Source organism: Podarcis melisellensis (assembly GCF_964234715.1).
Source record: "Podarcis melisellensis genome assembly, chromosome: 4".
Taxonomy (NCBI): domain Eukaryota; kingdom Metazoa; phylum Chordata; class Lepidosauria; order Squamata; family Lacertidae; genus Podarcis; species Podarcis melisellensis.
The window spans coordinates 97,926,544-97,947,892 of NC_138531.1; the positions used below are offsets into that span (position 1 = coordinate 97,926,544).

Genomic DNA, 21,349 nt, shown 5'->3' on the forward strand with positions numbered 1-21,349 from the left:
GAGTACTTTGTCAGATCAGTAATACTGCTTATATTAAGTAACTTTAAAATATAAACCCAGAGCAGACCCCAAGGAGCACAACTAGCTTTTTGGGTAGGGAAAAATCTTATCTGCAGATGTTAGATAGGCTTGCTGTTCTGCTCAGTGTCAATATGCATTTCTTTTTTTTCCAAAGTGCTTTTTTCCTTTTCCTCTTGATGGTGCTATTATTTGAGAGATTACACCTCAGACGTTTGTTGCAGTTCTTTGTCAAGTTGATGGGGGTTTTTTTGTACTATGCTTTTCGAAAATCAAATAAAAATAACATCAGATAATCTTTGCCTGAAGATTTACAGTCCTGTTCTCTAATCTCCAGGCAGTGCTTGTTATATCTGAAGCACTTGGAAAGCGATAAATAGTTCAAACTGAATTTTATTTAATTCCACATCTCATTATTGGTAATACCACTTGAGATTTTAGTGCAAGAGTAGTCAGATCACAGAAACACACAGCAGCAGGCGCTAGTAGCATGGAAAAGGAAGTATTTCTTTTTAATATCATAGGTAAGGTACCGTATTTTTCGCTCTATAAGATGCACCAGACCACAAGACGCACCTAGTTTTTGGAGGAGGAAAACAAGAAAAAAAATATTCTGAATCTCAGAAGCCAGAACAGCAAGAGCGATCGCTGCGCAGTGAAAGCAGCAATCCCTCTTGCTGTTCTGGCTTCTGGGATAGCTGCGCAGCCTGCATTCGCTCCATAAGACGCACACACATTTCCCCTTACCTTTTAGGAGGGGAAAAATAAGTCTTATAGAGCAAAAAATACAGTAAGTCACTCCTGCCCCCTGAAGACTATTAACAATATGATAAGCTATTTCAAGTGGCAAGATATTTGAGGGTGCATGTTTTTTTCCACAGCCTGAAGATTACATCTATTATCTTTTCCCCAAAGATAAGAGGAAGAGCTAATCGGCAATTACAGACAACAAATGCCAGACACAAAGGCTCCAGAACCCCTCTGAGCTGCACCTGCCATTGCATCCTTAAGCACTATTTCAGCAGCAATCCACACCTAAAGATGCAATCAAGTACATAAGCAATTGCATTCCCACCCCAACATTTAGGGACAAATGTGTAGCTCTCTGGAAAAAGTATCAACAGGGGGCTCATCCCCATGCTCAAGTCTGGACATTGATGTTAACTTTAAAAAAGTGTTGTCTGTCTGAAATTGGGTCACAGAAAGTTAAGCAACCAAGAGTTAACTGTCCTCCTTTAAAAAAGAAAATACATCAAAATAATAGAAACTGACCAGAAATAACCAATCCAAGTCGGATTCCTTGCAGGAGATTCCCTTTACCATATTCTTGTAAATACCAAGCAAGAGGCATTTTTACAGCTTGAAATACACATTTTAAAGGTATTTTAAGTATGCAGAGTGGGCAGATTTCAGGATATATTATAACCCTAGCAAAGTAATAGTTAAATCTGAGATCCAACTATTGGTTGACATTTGTATGATTACTTAGTGTAATCTCTTTCACTATACTTCGTGTCATTTGTAAGCAACCTTTAGAGGATTACATTGTGGTGTGCAATCCCTTAGGCTGTGGAGGACCTTGAGCAAGAGACCCTGGGGAAGCAAAGAACTTTCCGAAAAAGCAGCTAGGTTTGCCCCATGGATCTCCACCACTGCCAAAGGAAGAAAGAAAGAAAGGAAGACTACAAAATTAGCCGGGTAACACTTGGCTCCAGAAAGCAGCAACTGATATAGGTTGCTGGGTGTGTGTGTGTGTGTGTGTGTGTGTGTACACAGGCATCTTGCTAAGAAGTGTGTCTTGTGAATATCCACGTGGCAGAAAGAAAGCAATTCCAATTAGATTCTGCAGTGAAATATGCAATATCTATCTATCTATCTATCTATCTATCTATCTATCTATCTATCTATCATCTATCTATCATCTATCTATCATCTATCTATCTATCATTAAGTGCAAGTAAGAGATCTAGAATCACTGAAAATCAGCTACTCTTTATCTCCATCTGCTACCAACGTTTTCTGGACTTAAGGGGCCACTGGGTCTTTAAAATCAGATGTGGGCAAGTCACATTTAATTGTCACAGAACTGCCAAGAAAAGAAACACAGGACTATGCTGGCCACTGGGCTGAGTGCTAAAGGGCTGGGACAGACACCCAGGACAGTGCTGAAGCACTGGAGGAAGGAAAGAAGGGAGACAGAGGGTCAGGTGCTGCTTCATCTTGGCTGCTTGTAGAGGGACCAAACAGTACCTGTCCAAGGTGAGTAGGTAAGTGGCAGATACTGGGGTTTCAACATCTTCAGAAACGTATTTCTAGTTTTGTAGTGTATACCACAGTGCTTTGACATTAAGACCCTCGTTATTATCTTATTAAAGATTTGTTTGTTACATTTCAGGTAGCTTGAATTTCAAACTCTTTCATTCATTAACTGCAGTTACTCCAAGGAAGCCAAACGTGGAGAGAAATCAGTGTTTTATATATGAAGTGCAACAGAAATATTATGTGCCAAAAACAGGCAAACACAGTCCTGGCTGGCCAAATACAAACAGCTGTATGATGCTACTAAGTCACCTGTTCTAGTTCCAGCAACCATCATGCCACACTTAATGCAAAACACAGGGCTTTAATTGGATGGTTGGCATCTGTCTGTCTTGGGAGCCAATGGAAATGCCTAATTAGGGCAACCTTTGGAATGTTCAAAGGTCCTTGAGTTACTATTGATAAGACAAAAGGACATCATAAAAACTTAAGAATGCCCAGAACAGAATTTTTGCTTCTCCCAGCAGCAACTCACACCTCAATTTGGGGAGGAGGGGTTTCAGCCCCTAGGTTTTTCAGGGTCTTTTATTTGTTCGATGGTACAATATAGCAAAAACTAAATTTGGACCTCCTGCTCTCTGCCTATATCCAGAAAGCTCTCCCTTATTATTACTGTTTCAGATTGGAGAATTAGTGTGGTTAAACATACCTGAACTCATATTTAATATCAGTAAAAAATGACAGCAGACAACAGCTCCAGATGGTTTGCTTGTTGGAATTTTGAAAACTATTCTTTGAGTTCAAGCCTATGAGAAGTACATGTACCACAATTCAGTGTGATGTCTGAAAGGAGCCAGTTTCCACATGATTAAGTGGGGAAGGGGGAGAACCATATGCTTTTGAGCAACAGTACACCTCATCAAGCAGCAACACTTTTCAGGTCACTTGGCGTTAAATTTTTTAGTAATAATTCACATGACAAAACCATAACTGCAGCAATATTCACTCTCAAGAGGATAATTTAATGCAATGGCCAATGGAGCAGATTTTGCTTCAGGTGGGAAAGTTCAGATCTTTTATTAGAGAGCCTGCTTAAAGGAGAAGAAACCTTCAAATTAACAGTTTAACATAGGCTGGGATTTTGAAACCTTACACATCTGTTTTATCTATGAGGGTGCTAAAAAAACCCAAACCTGTCGCCAGAGTTCTTTTCTTGAAAAGCGAAAGCAAGTCAGATCCTTTCCTGAGAAGGCTATCATGAGAGCATTGCCAAAGAACATAACGTTTAGGAGGAAGGGCCATTTTTAAGGGGCTGCTCACTTCCTTTAATTCTTCTTGCACCCAGTTAAGGTATTTTTATTCCGTATTCTGACCATTTGTATACCACTTAATCACCATAGTTTCTAAGTTGGACCACATAACTGGCTTGTTACCCATTGTTCTGAGAATATCTAGCAATCACACATGTCAAAAGGTTTTAGGCAGCAGATACAAGTGCATGTTGTGGGTACAGGGCTGGCTAGTGCTAGCTGGCCACGTTTTCAAGTAGAGGAATTTGGTGGAAATGCAAGTTTCAAAAAGGCTGCCACTAAGCGTGAATATTTTAGTTACATAATTAACATTGCATGATCACAGTCCTTGTAGACTAGGAGACATTTTCCATTTCTTCTGCAATGCTATTTATGCAATTTCCACTGCAAGCCTAAAAAGGAGTGCATTTTAAAACAATACAATAAACGAAAGTATCAGCTTTATACCCTTTTGGTCAGATCAATTTTCGAAGGCATGTACATGTTTTAAAGGCTTTTGTATTAAGGCATTCAAACTCAAAGAAAAGACATCTTTAATTTGAGGCTTGAGCTAGTTCTATTATTTATACATACCACTTCATAATTTATCCCCTATTTTGTCCTCCCTTCCCCTTTCCCCATTCAAAACTGTTTTCTTAATCACGTGACAGCTTTTCAATGGATGTCTCACTTGCATGTCAGGCATCTTAAGCAAAATAAAATCAGGTATTCAAGAAGTGAGGCATCTGACCTAGTATGTGGCTATAGAAAGATTTGTTTGACGCCAGAGCTACTTTGCCATCTTACTGCACAAAACAACTGAAAATATGGTGAAAATCCCATAAGAGAAGGCTTAGAAAGTTTTCACAATATAAATGTCCCTCACTGAGTAATTAAGAAGGCATGTGATCAATAAAGGCACTCCTAAAATCCTGGAGGCTAACATAGCTGAAAGGAGTTTTAAAATTATTTTAAGCGTAAATATTTCCATTTTAAAAGACAGTATATTTCTATAGAACATAACACTCTCTTTGCTTTATTTAACAGCTGTCCTGTGGTTTCCAACCTAAACATCACTTTTGTCTTTAATGCAGTCATTGAAGAAAGACTGGGTTTTCATGAGAGGCAGAAGCGGAAATGACTAGGTAATCCCATCACATAAGGATTTTACCAAGTAGATGCCTTATTCCCAATGGAACTTTGCAAGGCAATACTTTCAAGCTATGCGGATCATACCAGTTTAGTCAGTTTCCAACAACAGCAGAACTTCAAGGACAGGCTCATTAAATTGTAATCTGTATATCCCAATTGAATAGCTCCCCATTTACGTTCTGCCAGATAAGAGTTTCTAAAGGCTGTGACTGCTCTGCTGTTAATCTTACAGCTTTAAGTAGTTATCCAATACCAGTAACCAAATGCCATAATAAAAAGATTCTACATTTTATATTTTGTTTTCTATCAGGATACTGAATACAAATCTCTCTTCTAAGATGGCCTAGAGCAGACTTCCTCAAACTCGGCCATCCAGATGTTTTTGGCCTACAACTCCCATGATCCCTAGCTAGCAGGACTAGTGGTCAGGGATGATGGGAACTGTAGTCTCAAAACATCTGGAGGGCCAAGTTTGAGGAAGCCTGGGCTAGAAAGGCAAACCATCAATGAGGCACTGCACAAGAGAAAATACTGGCCTTCCATTTAAGCATCTTCAGATATCAGGCACTACCAAGACAATATTAAAGACTTTAAGTAGCCATGTTTATGGAAACTTTCAGCAAATCAGAAAAATCTAACACAACCGCTTAAGCTACCTGCAGAGCACATCAAGGCCTTGAGGTCCAGTTAATCATTTATGATGCCCCCCACTTTAGTGTGTCACATTAATATAACTTTAGAAACCTATGACAATGTAACACATGCCAGACATTACACAATAGGTCAAGGGTAATGAAGTTACATGCCAAATCTGCAAGTGGGTGATGTCAATGAAGGAGGAGGATGAGCAACATGGAACACAGGCATACTTGCAATAGAGCTGCTCTCAAGCAACCCAATTTGACAGGAAACTCCACTGCTTAGAATTCACACAGCACTGCAAAAGGCACACACACGCACACACATTCTCTCTCTCTCTCTAGTCAGCACAAAGCACTGAGGTAGTGCAAGACATTACAGGAGATCCATCAAGATCCCATTATGATTTACTCTGGTTTCCTTGCAGCGGAAGTACCATATTTTTTGCTCTATAAGACTCACTTTTTCCCTCCTAAAAAGTAAGGGGAAATGTGCATCATATGGAGCGAATGCAGGCTGTGCAGCTATCCCAGGAGCCAGAACAGCAAGAGGGATCGATGCTTTCGCTGCACAGCGATTCCTCTTTTTGTTCTGGCTTCTGAGATTCAAAGTATTTTTTTTTCTTGTTTTCTTCCTCCAAAAACTAGGTGCGTCTTACGGTCTGGTGCGTCTTATAGAGCAAAAAATACAGTAACTTCCATCTCACTGCTTTGACTTACAGTGGGAGCCATGCAAGAACTACCAGCCCAAGGAGCTATCAAGCAACTACCAATCTAGGGAAGATATAGTTACAGATAACTGGACTTGCCCCACTGGCCTGTAAGGAGTCATATCCCTGAAGTATCATCATCTGGAAGAAGATTAATATCTTTGAGCTTTGGTGACTTTTCTATTTCCAAACAAGGGTGACATATGGTAATAACTCAAAGCTATAGTCTTCGTCCCTAAAGTGAATTAGCTTTATATTTGTGAGCAATATTGAGGACAGTCTGCTACAGTCTCATAAAAGCCGCAAGGTTTTTATGGGAAAATGTCTAGCTCATTTTAAACAAAGCTACGTAGTTCCTGCTTTTAAAGTCTCACAGCTCATGCATCCCCAAAGAGCCAATGGTTAACAACATAATGACTTTCGCTGCAATATCAAACTAATGGACACATTAACTAAGGCAGGCCATTCCTACTGACATCTGATTACCACCCATAGCTGTGTATGCAGTATGATTTACTTGCTAGTAAATCAAGTAGGCTATAATGATAGTTCCACACTGAACACACTTCTGGATGCAAAGAACTGTCCCTTCTCTACCTGCAGTAATTGGGAGGAGGTTGCACAACGAGTACTGGACCACATACATCAAGTATGTAGGCAAAGCAAATGGCCAAAACTAAGTACAGTGGTACCTTGGCTTACAAACTTAATCTGTTCCGGAAGTCCATTCTTAAACCAAAACCTTTCTCAAACCGAGGCACGCTTTCCCTAATGAGGCCTCCTGCTGCCGGTGCCCTTCTACCGTTCAGATTCCGTTCTTAAACCAAGGTAAAGTTCTCAAACCAAGACACTATTTCCGGTTTTGCAGAGTTTGTACACCAAACCATTCTGAAGCCAGACTGTTCTTAAACCGAGGTACCACGGTGGAGCTACATCAGCTAACAAGATGCATGCACAGGACAGAGAATGAACTGAGCCAGAAAGTTGGTAATTCAAATGTCACATCAGCCATACACTTACTAGGTGGTCTTAAGCAAGAACAATGCCCTGCTTGATAAATCTCTGTAAATCTGTTTGATGCTAATTTACAAATCAGGATTAGAGGCAGCACTTTAGCTAGTTTCACAGTTTTGGCCTCACAGGAAACACGAATTCACCAGGAACACAAGGAGGTTGGGGGAAAGAAGTGCAAAAGGTGGCTTTGTTGCAACACCAATAAACTGATTTGTTGAATGAGCAGCACTGTCCCTAAACAGAGCTACTGATGCTTAGCCTCAGCCATTTGCAGTACATTAACATTAGCAGCCCACCTTATATAAGGATTACCAAGGAGGCGTTTGAAGTGCTTTGAATGTTTAAATAGTGTTTTCTCCAAGTAGCTCTGTAATTAGCACAATGAAGACACAGCTGCATAAACAGTACCAACTTTAGAATGCTCTCACCACGTTACACGTATTTTATAGCTGAGACTAAGGCTGGGGCAGCAGAATCCAGCCTTGGATTGTGGGGATCCTCCCCCCTTCCAACCTCACCATTCACGATCGTGTCTGGACCTGATTCCATTGCCTCTATGCAGCATGCACTGCCTAGAACGCTTTCATTGTATTTCTTTAATCCAAGTTCACAAAAGAACAATTCACAGAAGATAGGCCAAGGTAGGTGGAACTACAAACAAGGTGGTCTTCCGATTCTGCCTGAATGCGCAGAGTGTCAGCCCTCTTTGGACCCAAGAGGTCAGAATTTGAAACTTTCAGAAACTTGTACAACAGGGGAAATAAAAAAACAGGCTTTTAAAAACGAATTCCACATACCCATGACCCTAATAATCCTGGGCACAACTATGTCTAAAAACGGACACTTCTTAAATAAGGGATTTCCCAATTCTACAGCTACCCTCCTTTATAAACATTCACTACACTCAAATGGCAAATCAGTTCTGTTGTCGGATCATACAGATCCATGTAGTGATTTTTTCAACCAATGTGAATAACTTCCTGGGAAGATCAGTGGTGTGCTTCCCAATGGCAAAGGATGGAAGGGAAGAGAATAGTATAGGTAAGAATTGAGGCTGTAGACTGAGAAAGGCTGTGTTCATCAATCCAAGTAAAGCTGTAGCTGAAAGGGAGGAGGATTCCACACCATTCTTTGGGGGCTTGGAAGCTTTTGTATGGGACAATTGTAAAATGGTAATCAGTTAAAGAGGCATTGGAGCCAAGAGTCTTTTCTTCACCAAGGGTGAGAATTTAAGAGATCCATGAACTGCAACTAATCAGAAAGAAGGCACATCAGGGAACTAACTATATGATGCTAATTAAGGTCGGATCTATGAAGCTGTTTCATGAGAAGAGAAGACTCCCTGGAAAAGACCCTGATGTTGGAAAAGATGGAGGGCACAAGGAGAAGGGGATGACAGAGGATGAGATGGCTGGACAGTGTTCTTGAAGCTACCAGCATGAGTTTGCCCCAACTGCGGGAGGCAGTGGAAGACAGGAGTGCCTGGCGTGCTCTGGTCCATGGGGTCATGAAGAGTTGGACATGACTAAACGACTAAACAACAACAGGATCATCAAGATGCTAGAAGAAGAGAGTTGATATGAGATTGCAGAATAAGAGCGAGTCAACATTTCTGGAAATCCCTCTCCAATTGATCGGTGTATGTACATTATTAATTGAATTTAATTTTTTAAAAAGCAGTCAAGGTCTCATGTGTGGAGAAGTGACTGGTTGTGACAATATAAAGACAGTTTCCCTGTTCACTGAACATACCTGTACCAAGAGTAAAAGGGCAAGAACCCATTGAACACCCATATACATATCACAAACACACCATGTACACATTGTAAGCCTACTTCAAATCAGCAGATTGTTTTGTCACTTAAGCATGCTTGCTCAAAAGGGAGGATTATCTAATCTGTAAAAATCCTGCTCAACAATCCACAAGCATTTAGGTATTTTCTGATAGCTAAGGAATAGCAGTTTAACACAGCAGGATAGAGTTTCAGGTCTTTGTATTATACAAATGTTATTAGACTAATGCAAGATGCAGCTGAGTTGCCTAACCCAAAAACTCAACATGAAATGCACAGAAAAAGGCCTACAGCTCAGTTACAGACTTTTATAGACAGACAATCCCAAGTGCAATTCCCAACATCTCCAGGTTAGAAGGATCATGTGCTACAAGGGTGAGAAAGAACACTGCCAATTGTTTGTATGGTGTATGTTCTCTGCCTGAAATCCTGGGAATCTGCTTCCAGGGTACACAATATTGCTGTCAAGGTACGCAATACTGGTCTAGAAGGACCAAAGGCCTGACTGAATACAATGCATCTTGTACACCATGGGGCTGTCTCGATTTGTCATCAGGCTGATGCACAGAGCAAGGCATGATGCTCAATTTACGTCTTTGCCTTCTGATGTGAGGGGATGGTCTGGATATTTGAGAGTGGAGAAAATCGCCTTGTTATTATCATGATCACACCGCTACCAGGTGAAGTTTGGTCTTACAGCAGGTTGCCTCCACAACCCTTGTATGCTAGGAGATCCATTAGGATGGTCACCACTGGGATTCCTAGGATAGTCTAGATAATTTTGGGGTAGCTGAAGTCTGTGATTCTGTTGAGGTTTTGTCTCGCTATGGAACAGTAAATCACAAAGGACTATCAACAATATCACTTCTGGGTGCCCTCTCCAGTGCTGTGCCCCTGGTTCTCTAAGCAGCTCTAGGCAATGAAACAAGCCAGACTACTATTAGAGCACAAAAGGCATTAAGACTCAATGTGTGACTGACCCAATGTGTTCAGAATGCATAATTTTACCTACCTAGCAGTAAAGGCAGAGAAGGACGACTTTACTGTCTCTGTTGCCTCCTGAAATAGCCTGTCAGCAGAGCTATCCTGAGTGGTGCAGGGCTTGTTGACATCTACCCCTGTGAATGGTTAATTGCCTACTGAGACAATTTTGCTAGGTATTTTGAGGATGAAATTGCTCACCTTCATGCCAGCTTGAATACTGTCATTAGTGCAGTGCCAAGCCATGTGTCCAATGCACCATTTTATCCCATTTTTGTGGAATCAGCTCATTTTTGTGGCCTGAGGACTTGGAGCTGTCCTGCCTACATCCTATAATTTCAATATTTGCCTGTCACGGCTTACTCAAGTCATAGGGGGCAATGGCTGAGCAGGCGTGTGGGAGTGGTTAATGCATTTTTATGGCGTGGAGTGCAGCTCACCACTTTTGAGGTGGTGATGAATACACTCCTGTAAAAAATCTTACACAGTAAGAGCTTGACCAACTGTGATTCATGGCCTGAACTCCTCTAATGGGCTCTTTGTATGGCTACCCTTAGGACTGGTTTGGAAGCTATAGCTGGTACAGAATGCAGCAGCCAAGGTACTGGGTGGAGTGCCAGTTGTGCTGGGGTTTTTTTTCTTTCTGCCAAAGTTGCTGAGTTTTGTGTTGAAGGAAGTGTATATGCTGCCTATCAGGTACTGAGTCATATCCAGGTTCTTGTTATTAACTGCTCAGGTCCTTGGAGAGGTCTTGTTGGCTGCACTTCATCTAGGGACAATGCAGAATCTGGCCTTCTCCATGGTAGCACCTATACTTTGGAATACTCTGCCCCCATTTACAAGAGGCAGTAGGATGCTTCCAACATTTATTGATAACCTCTCTCTGCTCAGGCACTTCCCAATCATTCATACTGGATATTACAGGCTGGAATTTTTTACCATTATATACAGAGAAAGGGTTTGAATATATGTTTTAATGCTGTAATGTGCTCTAAGGTTTGTTTTTAATAGAAAGTTGTCTAGAAATATTTTAAAATAAGATACATATGAAATCTTGGGTAAATGCAAAACACATAAAGTCCTCTAGCCATAGCTGCCCAAATCCTAAACAATTTACAATTATACAAAAGATACAGTCTCACTCATCTACATACTCCAAGGCAGCAGTAAGTGATCTAGAAAAAAAAGTTGGAGTAGATGATCCTCAGGGTCCTTTCCAACTCTATGATTCTTCAAATTATCATCCCTGAACAAGAGTCCTGAAGTTCCAGTTTGTTTCATATGATATGGTCAATGATAACAAAAGAGGCTTTATGACAGTACTATACCATAAACACGGATTAATGTAGTCACTCATGCAAACTTGAAGCAATGTGCTAGGAGAAGGTAGATAAGAGGTGCTGACACAGAAAATGATTCAATGCAAGTGACTCGCACACTCATGAGCATGATCAAAGTCTGAATGGCGTAAGTCAATGGGATTCTTTGCCTTGAGGCAACCCTTAGACATTTGACCCTTTCAGCTTTCCTTAGATCTAAGGGTGGGTTTTAATGGGGTTGCACAAACCAATTCGGGGAAAACAAAAATCCAAGTTTTTAAAATGTGAAAGCTAAAACTCAAATAATAAAACAAATCTTAGAGTTACATGAGAAAAAGCTGAAGGAACTAAACAGACTAAGGAGGAATGGTGATGATGATGATGATATTTACTTACTTACTTACTTACATGCCACCCATCTGACTAGGCTACCCCAGCCACTCTGGGTGGCTTCCCAGATTGTTTCAGTTATCAAAAAAGAATGAGACCAGTTTTAAAGGGGCCTCTTCCATGTCATTTAACCATTGGTGCCTATTTGCTTATGTCCCCAATCTGCTATGCTGTTGCTGGCATACAGAGCTATGAAACTCGTGGCCTGGATATCTGCTCCCATATAGGCCCTGCTGCCCATCAAAGGTGGGCTTGCACAGTCCCTTCAACTTCTGATTTTGCAGTAAACTCTACAGCAAGCAGTTAAACATCTGAACCAACAAATTCTGGTTTGCTGCAAAATCTGAGCAGATGAGCCCAAATATTGCTCCTGTAGCACCAAGGCATAGAATCACAGAATGTGAATCACCCATAATGTTGGTGTTCCTCAACACATACACACACACACACACACCAAAAAAATCTTGTTCCCAGATACTATCAAATATCCTAGCATACCACATGAGCTCAAGGAGCAGTAACTAATGCAAACTTATCCTATTTGAATCACATGGCGGAATTGCTATGAAGCTAACCACAACAGTGTACAATCCCTTTGTATAACCATACACACAAACACACATGTTTAGTCAATATGATGCAATTACTCAGCAATACCAAAAACAACCAAACAAACAGTTGGGAATCAGCTTAGAAGATCTATTAGATATGTTGGGGTCAAAGCATTTTAAATGCTTGTGGGATGCTCTCCCCAGAGAGGCTCCCTCAGTGCCTTTGTCACATATCTTTAAGAGCCAGTCAAAATAATCCCCCTTCTCTCAGGCCTTTGGCTAATTAAACAATCAATGTCCTTTTAAACTGGGTGTGGGGAATATTGTTTTTATTCCAGGCCCAATAAAGCTTATGCCATACCATTCCCAAATTATTTAAATAGGCACTGAGTCACTGGTGTGTGTGTTTGTGTGTGTTTTTTAAGGTCGCATAAAGCAACAGTGTATAGTATCCACACATGCAATACTTACATTAAAGGTAAAGGTACCCCTGACCGTTAGGTCCAGTCGCGGACGAATCTGGAGTTGCAGCGCTCATCTTGCTCTATAGGCTGAGGGAGCCGGCATTTGTCCGCAGGCAGCTTCCGGGTCATGTGGCCAGCATAAGCTGCTTCTGGCGAACTGGAGCAGCGCACAGAAACGCCGTTTACCTTCCTGCCAGAGCGGTACCTATTTATCTACAGTGGTACCTCGGGTTAAGTACTTAATTCGCTCTGGAGGTCCATTCTTAACCTGAAACTGTTCTTAACCTGAAGCACCATTTTAGCTAAGGAAGCCTCCTGCTGCTGCTGCACCGCCGGAGCACAATTTCTGTTCTCATCCTGAAGTAAAGTTCTTAACCTGAAGCACTATTTCTGGGTTGGCGGAGTCTGTAACCTGAAGCGTATGTAACCTGAAGCGTATGTAACCCAAGGTACCACTGTACTTGCACTTTGACGTGCTTTCAAACTGCTAGGTGGGCAGGAGCTGGGACTGAACAACAGGAGCTCACCCTGTCACGGGGATTCGAACCGCTGACCTTTCGATCGGCAAGCCCTAGGCTCAGTGGTTTAGACCACAGTGCCACCCATGTCCCTAACAATACTTACATTAGATAGTTCTTAACTCTCTAAATACCATTTAGGAAACACCCCCATAACCATACACCAAGATATTGGGGGAGCAAATCAACCCCTTTATGCCCCCAAAGCCAGCAGAAGATGAAGGCTGCACATCTGCAGTAGCTTCATGGTGCAAGAAAACTTCAGGAGGAGACTGCATGCTGCTGACAACCACCAAGGCCTGTATGTTGAAAGGAAGCAAACAGCCTGCTACTTGCTTCCTTTTCAGTCTGGGCCAAAAGTGGAAGAAGGGAAGCTGCTTTGAGTCTTCCAAGGGCACTTTATTGTATTTTCTGCTGCAACAGATCCAACACCAGTAGACTTTCTTCTTGCTTCTTGTGCAGATTACCATAAATTTCCAACAGCATTCTCATGATCTAAACACTAATCAATTAACTCATCAGGGAAGACTATTCTAATCTACTGGATTAAAGTGGGGGGGAAACAGCAAGCACACCCTTTTCAACAATTCCTGCAGGACAGGAGCTGTTGGTTTTGCAATACCATCTACAGATCTCAGCTGACTCATTGACCTTTGAGCAACTACAGCACCAGAAAGGATTGAAACTTTCACAGTTTATACCTGTAACCTGACTTCCAAGCAAATGTTGGCAGTGACAGGTGGCATTGGGAGCTTGAAATCCAGGTTAGAGGGTTTCCTTTTTTTCCAGTCACCCCACCTCCTCCTGGTATTCACATCTGCAAAGATTCCATGTGGAAGTAGATAGAGTAAGTCAACAGTCTTCCCCGCTCTCCTCCCCACATAGGCAGGATGAATAGTTTCAACTTACGGTATTTTTTTTAACCAAAGACTGCCAATGTACCCAACTGTTCTTTAAAAATCTATTCATTAGGAATTAGGTTCTTTCCCCAAAGAGCTAACTTTTTAACTAATTATTTGCAGTTGGTAAAGCAAAAAGGCCTCAATTTATTTTAAGCATTTATATCCTGTCTTTATATTTAAAAAATTCCTTGGAGGCTACATCTAGTTAGTCTCAAAACTGAATCTGCCCATTGCATCAAGAATAAGCCACACATTATTCCAAACAACTTAATATAGTGTATTAAAGATTATATACCAGCACATCATCAGAAACTATTACTGACCAACCCTGGACGAGATCTTCACGTCTCGCAGCTTGAAGAAGTCACACAATATCCTGAGAGATCCCACCCATCCTGCTCACAACTTCTTTGAACTGTTGCCTTCGGGCAGAAGATATAGGACAATGAAAACACGAACCACACGCCTTCTGAATAGTTTCTATCCAAGAGCTCTGATTGCACTAAATAATGATCTCAGGGCCAGTTGCAAGAAATAGCAAGCAGGGAGTAGGAAGGAATGAGATAGGTTTTAGGTTATGTTATGCCTTTAATAGGTTATGTTATATTCTGGATTATGTTATGTTTTATAGATTATGTCTGAATAGGATGAGAGTGTTGGAGATACGTGCAAATGTGTATGTGAACCCGGTCTTTGGGTGTTTGATTTTCGTTGTTGTGTATACTGTGTATATACGGACAATGACAATAAATTTATCTTATCTTATCTTATCTTATCTTATCTTATCTTATATACTGGCAGTCAGTCTCAAACTGCTATCGCAACCTGAACAACAGTAGCTGGACTGGGCTGACAAACTGAAAAATCATTAAGACCGCATTATTTATTTATATAAATTACATAACACCTTTCATTTTAAGAAAAAAATATACCAGTATGGACATCTTTAGTCTTAAGCATGCAGTATTCATATGTGTTGATATAGCAAAAATGTTAAGGAAAGGAATACAACAATGTGGTTCAATCAGAAACTCTAGCTTAAGAAATAACCACAGTCCAAGCAGATATAGACCGGAAGATAGAAAAGCCACAATATTATTTAGAGCAGATTCAACTTGCATCTCCAACTAGAACACACTTCTATTTTTGAAGCATATGTAAAAATAGAATTGCTGCAGAGCATCCAATCTCAGGCAGCATCCTTGATCACATGGTATCTCCGCGCAGGCATTTGGGGCTTTAACAAACTTAATTAAGAATCAGAAACACATAGTTAAAGGGAAGATTTATGCAGCCTGCAGAAGAGGCCAGATCAGAGCCCTGGCATACTGATTTACAGTAACTCCTAATAACCTGTCAGATGCTTCAGAAAATGGCAAACAGACCACTAAAAAGAACAGTATTCCACTCTCCTAGGTGTAGCAGGAGCATATGGCTTCTGTCTGACAATGCAAAATTAACTAAAGCATGAAATGGAAACCATTTCTTTCTGTTTTTAATAGAAAAAATCCTGGAAGATGCTTATCATGGCTAATATTCACTTACAAACCAAACGAGAACCTCCTGAATGATATGCCACTGATTACTAGTAGATGGGGATTCACTGTGAGGGTTATTACCCTGCTTATGAGCATACTGGATGCATCTAGCTGACCAGTTAGAGAGATGATTCTAGACTAAATCTTCTAAGGCCTGCAAAGTAGTTGGATTACGTCATCTGCTCGCAGACTTTTATACAGCATCTTATACAGACTATAAAAGCCATATGGGAGTTCTTACTGTCTCAACATGTAATTTTGCTACATAAATAATGAACTAAAGAAAGGTTAAATAGCAAAATTACAGCTTCCATTAATCAAAGCTATTCCATTTTTCTACATAAAATACAATCAACGCAGCACAAAAGCATGAGTAATATACGGTAACCAGGGTGAAGTAGTGGTTAGCGCATTAAACTCAGACCCAGAGGACCTGGATTCTAATCGCCCCCTTAGCCACAAAGCTCACGGGGTGACCTTGGTTTAGTCTTGCTCTCTCAGCTTAATCCAAGTCACAAGGTTGTTAGGACTGAGAGGGTGTGTATACACTCACTCTCTCTCTCTCTCTCTCTCTGTGTGTGTGTGTTATAAGAGCAAAATTAAAACAACAGAAGATACTGTACACCTTACACTGCTTTACAAAACATATCCATCACTTCAGAGCTGTACCAATTTCATTGGAAATTTCACAAACATTGTTTTCAGCCTAGACAGAGATATTCAGTATCTAGGTCAGCCATCTTTATACCACCTTGGCCACTGCACCATGTGAACCAACATATCAATTTACATGAAATATACAGAGGTTTTTGGTGTGAGAAGAATTCTACTAAGGTGGGGGAGAAACTACTAAAAGAAAGGTATTCCTGAGATGCCAATCCCAAAGGCTTTATTCAGATTTATGCATCACATTATCAAACAGCTATATCCAAAAGGTCCGAGGCCAGCACTTTGTCTTTATTTTATCAATAGTTTCTTGGCACAAGCAACCATCTTTAAATACTAGCAAAAAGCTCCTTGATTGCTCAGACCTACGTGACCTTTAGCATGGGCATGCTATTGCCCCCAAATGCACTACCTCTATACAGAAACACTAAAAAACACCCTCAGGTATGGAATCCTAGAACCCTAGAGTTGGAAGAGACCACAAGGGCCATCGAGTCCAACCCCCTGCCAAGCAGGAAACACCATCAGAGCACACCTGACATATGGTTGTCAAGCCTCTGCTTCAAGACCTCCAAAGAAGGAGACTCCGCCACACTCCTTGGCAGCAAATTCCACTGTCAAACAGTTCTTACTGTCAGGAAATTCTTCCTAATGTTTAGGTGGAATCTTCTTTCTTGTAGTTTGGATCCATTGCTCCGTGTCCGCTTCTCTGGAGCAGCAGAAAACAACCTTTCTCCCTCCTCCATGTGACATCCTTTTATATATTTGAACATGGCTATCATATCACCCCTTAACCTCCTCTTCTCCAGGCTAAACATGCCCAGCTCCCTTAGCCGTTCCTCATAAGGCATCGTTTCCAGGCCTTTGACCATTTTGGTTGCCCTCCTCTGGACACGTTCCAGTTTGTCAGTGTCCTTCTTGAACTGTGGTGCCCAGAACTGGACACAGTACTCCAGGTGAGGTCTGACCAGAGCAGAATACAGTGGCACTGTTACTTCCCTTGATCTAGATGCTATACTCCTATTGATGCAGCCCAGAATTGCACTCGCTTTTTTAGCTGCCGCGTCACACTGTTGGCTCATGTCAAGTTTGTGGTCAACCAAGACTCCTAGATCCTTTTCACATGTACTGCTCTCAAGCTAGGTGTCACCCATCTTATATTTGTGCCTCTCATTTTTTTTGCCCAAGTGCAATACTTTACATTTCTCCCTGTTAAAATTGTTTGTTTTGGTCCAGTTCTCTATTCTGTCAAGGTCGTTTTGAAGTGTGATCCTATCCTCTGAGGTGTTAGCCACCCCTCCCAGTTTGGTGTCATCTGCAAATTTGATTAGGATGCCCTTGAGTCCATCATCCAAGTCATTGATAAAGATGTTGAATAAGACCGGGCCCAAGACAGAACCCTGTGGCACCCCACTAGTCACTCTTCTCCAGGATGAAGAGGAACCATTGATGAACACCCTTTGGGTTCGGTCAGTCAGCCAGTTACAAATCCACTGAGTGGTAGCATAGTCAAGACCGCATTTTACCAGCTTCTTTACAAGAATATCATGGGGCACCTTGTCAAATGCCTTGCTGAGATCAAGGTAGGCTACATGGATTAATTTCCTTTCCATCATTTCTAAAGCAGAAGACAGATGCAAAGATTACAAGGAGGCTAAAGGGAATAATTTTCAATTATATATTTATATATTATTCAGTGTTTTGAATAATAACATATACATATATTAAAAATTTGGAATCGCCCTCTCAATACCAACAGTGGTTACAAGTACTCATTCCACCGACAGTGCAATCCCATAATGCCTATTCTGAAGTTTGTTGGCATCCATCTGTCTCAAGAGACAATGGAAGAGTGTGCCTTTGGCTTCCAGGATAAAGTCAAACTATAGGAGAGTTACAGCACCTGCTGTGGCTGTAGAGACAGATACAAGAGAGACATGTTTTATTGCCCCACTGAATTCAAGGACTTACTCCCTGGTGAATGTGCACAGTATTGCAATCTCTTTGATGGGAAGCCAAAATTGCATATCCAGATAATGGCCAATGAAAGTGTTTGAACATAAAAAGGTGCTTTATATTGACATCAGACCGCTTTTCATTTTATCCAGTTTAATTTGCTGATACCAGCGCTCCATGGTGTAAGACTACCTCCCTCAGCTCTGCTATCTAGATATGCCATGACTTACGGTAACTATGGTCCCTGTCTTCTGGACTAAAATAACCAACTGCAAATTGTTGGGGGAAACCAAAGCCTAGTTTCCTAAGAAGCAAGTGGGCATGTAGATAAAGGAAGAGTAGGTGAAAAGAAGAAAGGTTTACTATGGTAAATGTCTAGACTACTAGAATCATTGGATTAGGTTGTTTTTCTGTGAGGAAACCATATTGAATTGTGAAAACATGTATTAAGCAGAACTGGCCGCCTTCTCACCTCATTCCACACCCAGTAAAGGCTGTGGTTTCTTTAATAATAAAAAGCTTAATATGCTATTATCTAAATCTTTTATTTTACTTGAAGCTTTTCTCTTTCCCCAAGACCACTATTTTTTTCTTCTACTAATTGGAGCGTGTACCATACCACTCTGCCAAGCCCACATCTGAAAACCATGAATTGTTTGTTCCAAAAAATTATCTAGTCAGGGATTAAGCAGCGGGAAAGGTCTCAATTCTTACAGAAGCTTACAAAAGTCAATCGCCTAGTGTTGAATTCAATTTTTAGAATATTGTCAAAGGATCAGGGCTGTCATTGAGGGAAAAAATAGTGGTCCAAAAAGCAATTTGCACACAACCCTTAATGAACAGGAATTCCTACCATCCTTACTCCTTTCTCAGATCCAGGACCTCACATAGACTTGAAAGCAGGTACACACACTATAAACCCTCACATTTCCCCATCTGAGGAACAACAGCAGGGGGGGCTTTTGAGCCTCGGAAGTTCAAAATGAATTATCTCATGCCTAGGAACAGCTGAAATATTGGAGATTTCCATAGTGTACTATTTTTATTTTTTGCATTTTTGTTATCTATTCCTGGCAGGGAAAGGGATGGAGAGATATACAAAGAATAAGAGGAACCCAGTGCAATCAGGGACAGATAACATTTCAATGGGCTCTGGTTTCTTCTACACTGGAATGGAAGGGGAAGATTTAGGTGGCCCTGTTCGTTCCTAGAGCAGCAAGGCTCCCCTTTAGTGACCATTTCCTTCGGCAGAATATGGAGAGGAAAAAGGAGAAAATCAAGGTCTCGACGACAACAACAACAACAACCAGGAGTGGCAGCAGGGAAGGAGGTGCTTGATAACAGAGGCACAGAAAAAGACGAGTGTCACCCGCTTTAAGCACCTGGCCATGCTAGAGAGAGCACCAGACAGGCTCTCCAAGCTTCAGGCCTGGAGAGATCCGTGCATGGGTTGAATGACTCCCTCCATCTGCACCAAAGCCATCTTCCCCACCACGACAGGAAGAAGGTGGGAAGCAGGGATTTGGGCTTGGGGGCCTCGATCCGAGGGAGGAGAGGTTGCTTAGGAATATGCAAGCAGAGGGGAAAGATGGCTGTTTCTGGGGAGGGGGGGTGTTGGGTTTTTTTTGGAGGGGGGTGTTGGCCCCCAAGGGGGATTCAAGGGGGGGAGGAGGATATTCCATCCCTCTCTTTCCCTTTCCACCCAGATTATAGAGCCAAAATCGGGGGAGGAAAAGATCCCCTTTTCCAGCCGCACCCACGATGAAGGGGGCAGGAAAGGAGGAGGAGGGCGGCGGGGAGCGATCCGAGGTCTCCGCCTGAGCCTGGATCGGGTCCAACAGGACCGGCGGGGGAGGGAGGGAGGGAACGATGCGGCGCGGTGTTGCGATATAGGAGACAGCCAGGTAGGATATTTTTTGGGGGGGTCTCACCGTTGATCACCCCCCCATTGGGGTGGGGTGAAATAGGAGGCAGCCAGGTAGGAGATTTGGGGGGGGGTGTTTAGGTGTCGGGGGGGAGGGTCTCACCGTTGCTCACCCCCACCCTCACCGGGCTAGGATCGGGGCCTGACTCACCGCTCTGCTCCCCGAGGAAGACCAGCTTGAATTTCCGCAGAGGGTTGCCGAAGTCTCCGCCCGCCGACATGATGAGGAAGAGGAGGAGGAGGAAGGTGGGGAAGCTGGAAGCGGAGGAGGGAGGAGCCGCCGCCCGTCCTGGGGCTCCCCTGGCTGGGCTCCCTCGGGGGCGGAGAAGGGGCGAGGGGGCTGGAGGGGGTGAGGGGACGGGGGAGGGAAGGGAGGCCGCCGCCGCCGCTGCTCCTCGCTCGCCCGCTCTTCCCCCCGCGGCGGGTCTTTCCTCCTCCTTCTCCCCTCACGGAAAGGCAGCGGCGAAGGGAGGGCGGGAGCGGCCGGCGGGTCTCTTCTTTTCTCCGGCGACGGGCGGCCGTGAGTCCCTCCGCCAGCCAGGCAGCCACGACGCAACGTCGCCCTCTGAGGCAATCCCGGCCCCGCCTGCGGCCTTGCCTCTCCTCCCTCAGGCTCGCCGGCGCCGCCTCTTCCCCGCCTCCCTCCCCTCAGCTTGTTATTCGCTTGGCGAGGGAGCGAGCCCGGGCGGAGGGAGGGAGGGAGGTGAAGAGCGAGCGTGGAGGCCAATCAGAGGGCTGGGAGATGAGGCACGTCCCGCCCCTGCCTCGCGCCTGACGGACGGGCAGGGCGAAGAGAGAGACTGAAGGCCAATCACGGGGCAGGGAGAGGAGGCACGTCCCGCCCCTCTTCGCGCCTGACGGACGGAGGGACGGAGGGAAGGAGGCGCGCGCGCGCCCGACTCGCCTGCCACTCATACCGCTAGAACGGCCCAGGCGGCGGCAGCGGCGCTCGAGACGAGTCTCTGCGCAGGCGCGCCAAACGAGAAAGAGGGCGTGGCCCGAAAGGAGCAGCGGGGTGGGGCTTGAGGTTGGCGGCGGCGGCGGCTGCAGGGTTGCGCGTGCGCCCCCAGGCAGTGTTGATTGGTTAAGGGACCCTCCCCTGGGGAGGCGGGGTTTTCTCTTTCTTATATTTCGTCCTGGCGTGGCATTTCTCCTGGATACCCCGCGGTGGGTGCAGTGCAGGTAATCTGTGCTGCATTTATGTATAAGCTAAACAAGCTATACCTTAGGGCCCCACTCTCTTGGGGACCCCCAAAAAATTTAAAGG

At 43.2% G+C, this 21,349-nt stretch overlaps 1 protein-coding gene across 3 annotated transcripts in view; it reads right to left on the minus strand.

Moving 5' to 3' along the window:
- The window catches only part of RAB6A (RAB6A, member RAS oncogene family), a 58,713-nt gene extending 37,990 nt beyond the window's left edge, over nt 1–20,723 (minus strand). Inside the window, exon 1 of one of the 3 annotated variants that reach the window (XM_081910179.1) lies at nt 20,234–20,723. In XM_081910179.1, coding sequence (XP_081766305.1) covers nt 20,234–20,303 — 70 coding nt within the window. In that variant the 5' untranslated portion in view covers nt 20,304–20,723. The remainder of the gene's footprint in view (nt 1–20,233) is intronic. The other 2 variants (XM_081910180.1, XM_081910178.1) reach the window with 2 other exon arrangements.
- Between the last annotated feature and the right edge of the window lie 626 nt (nt 20,724–21,349).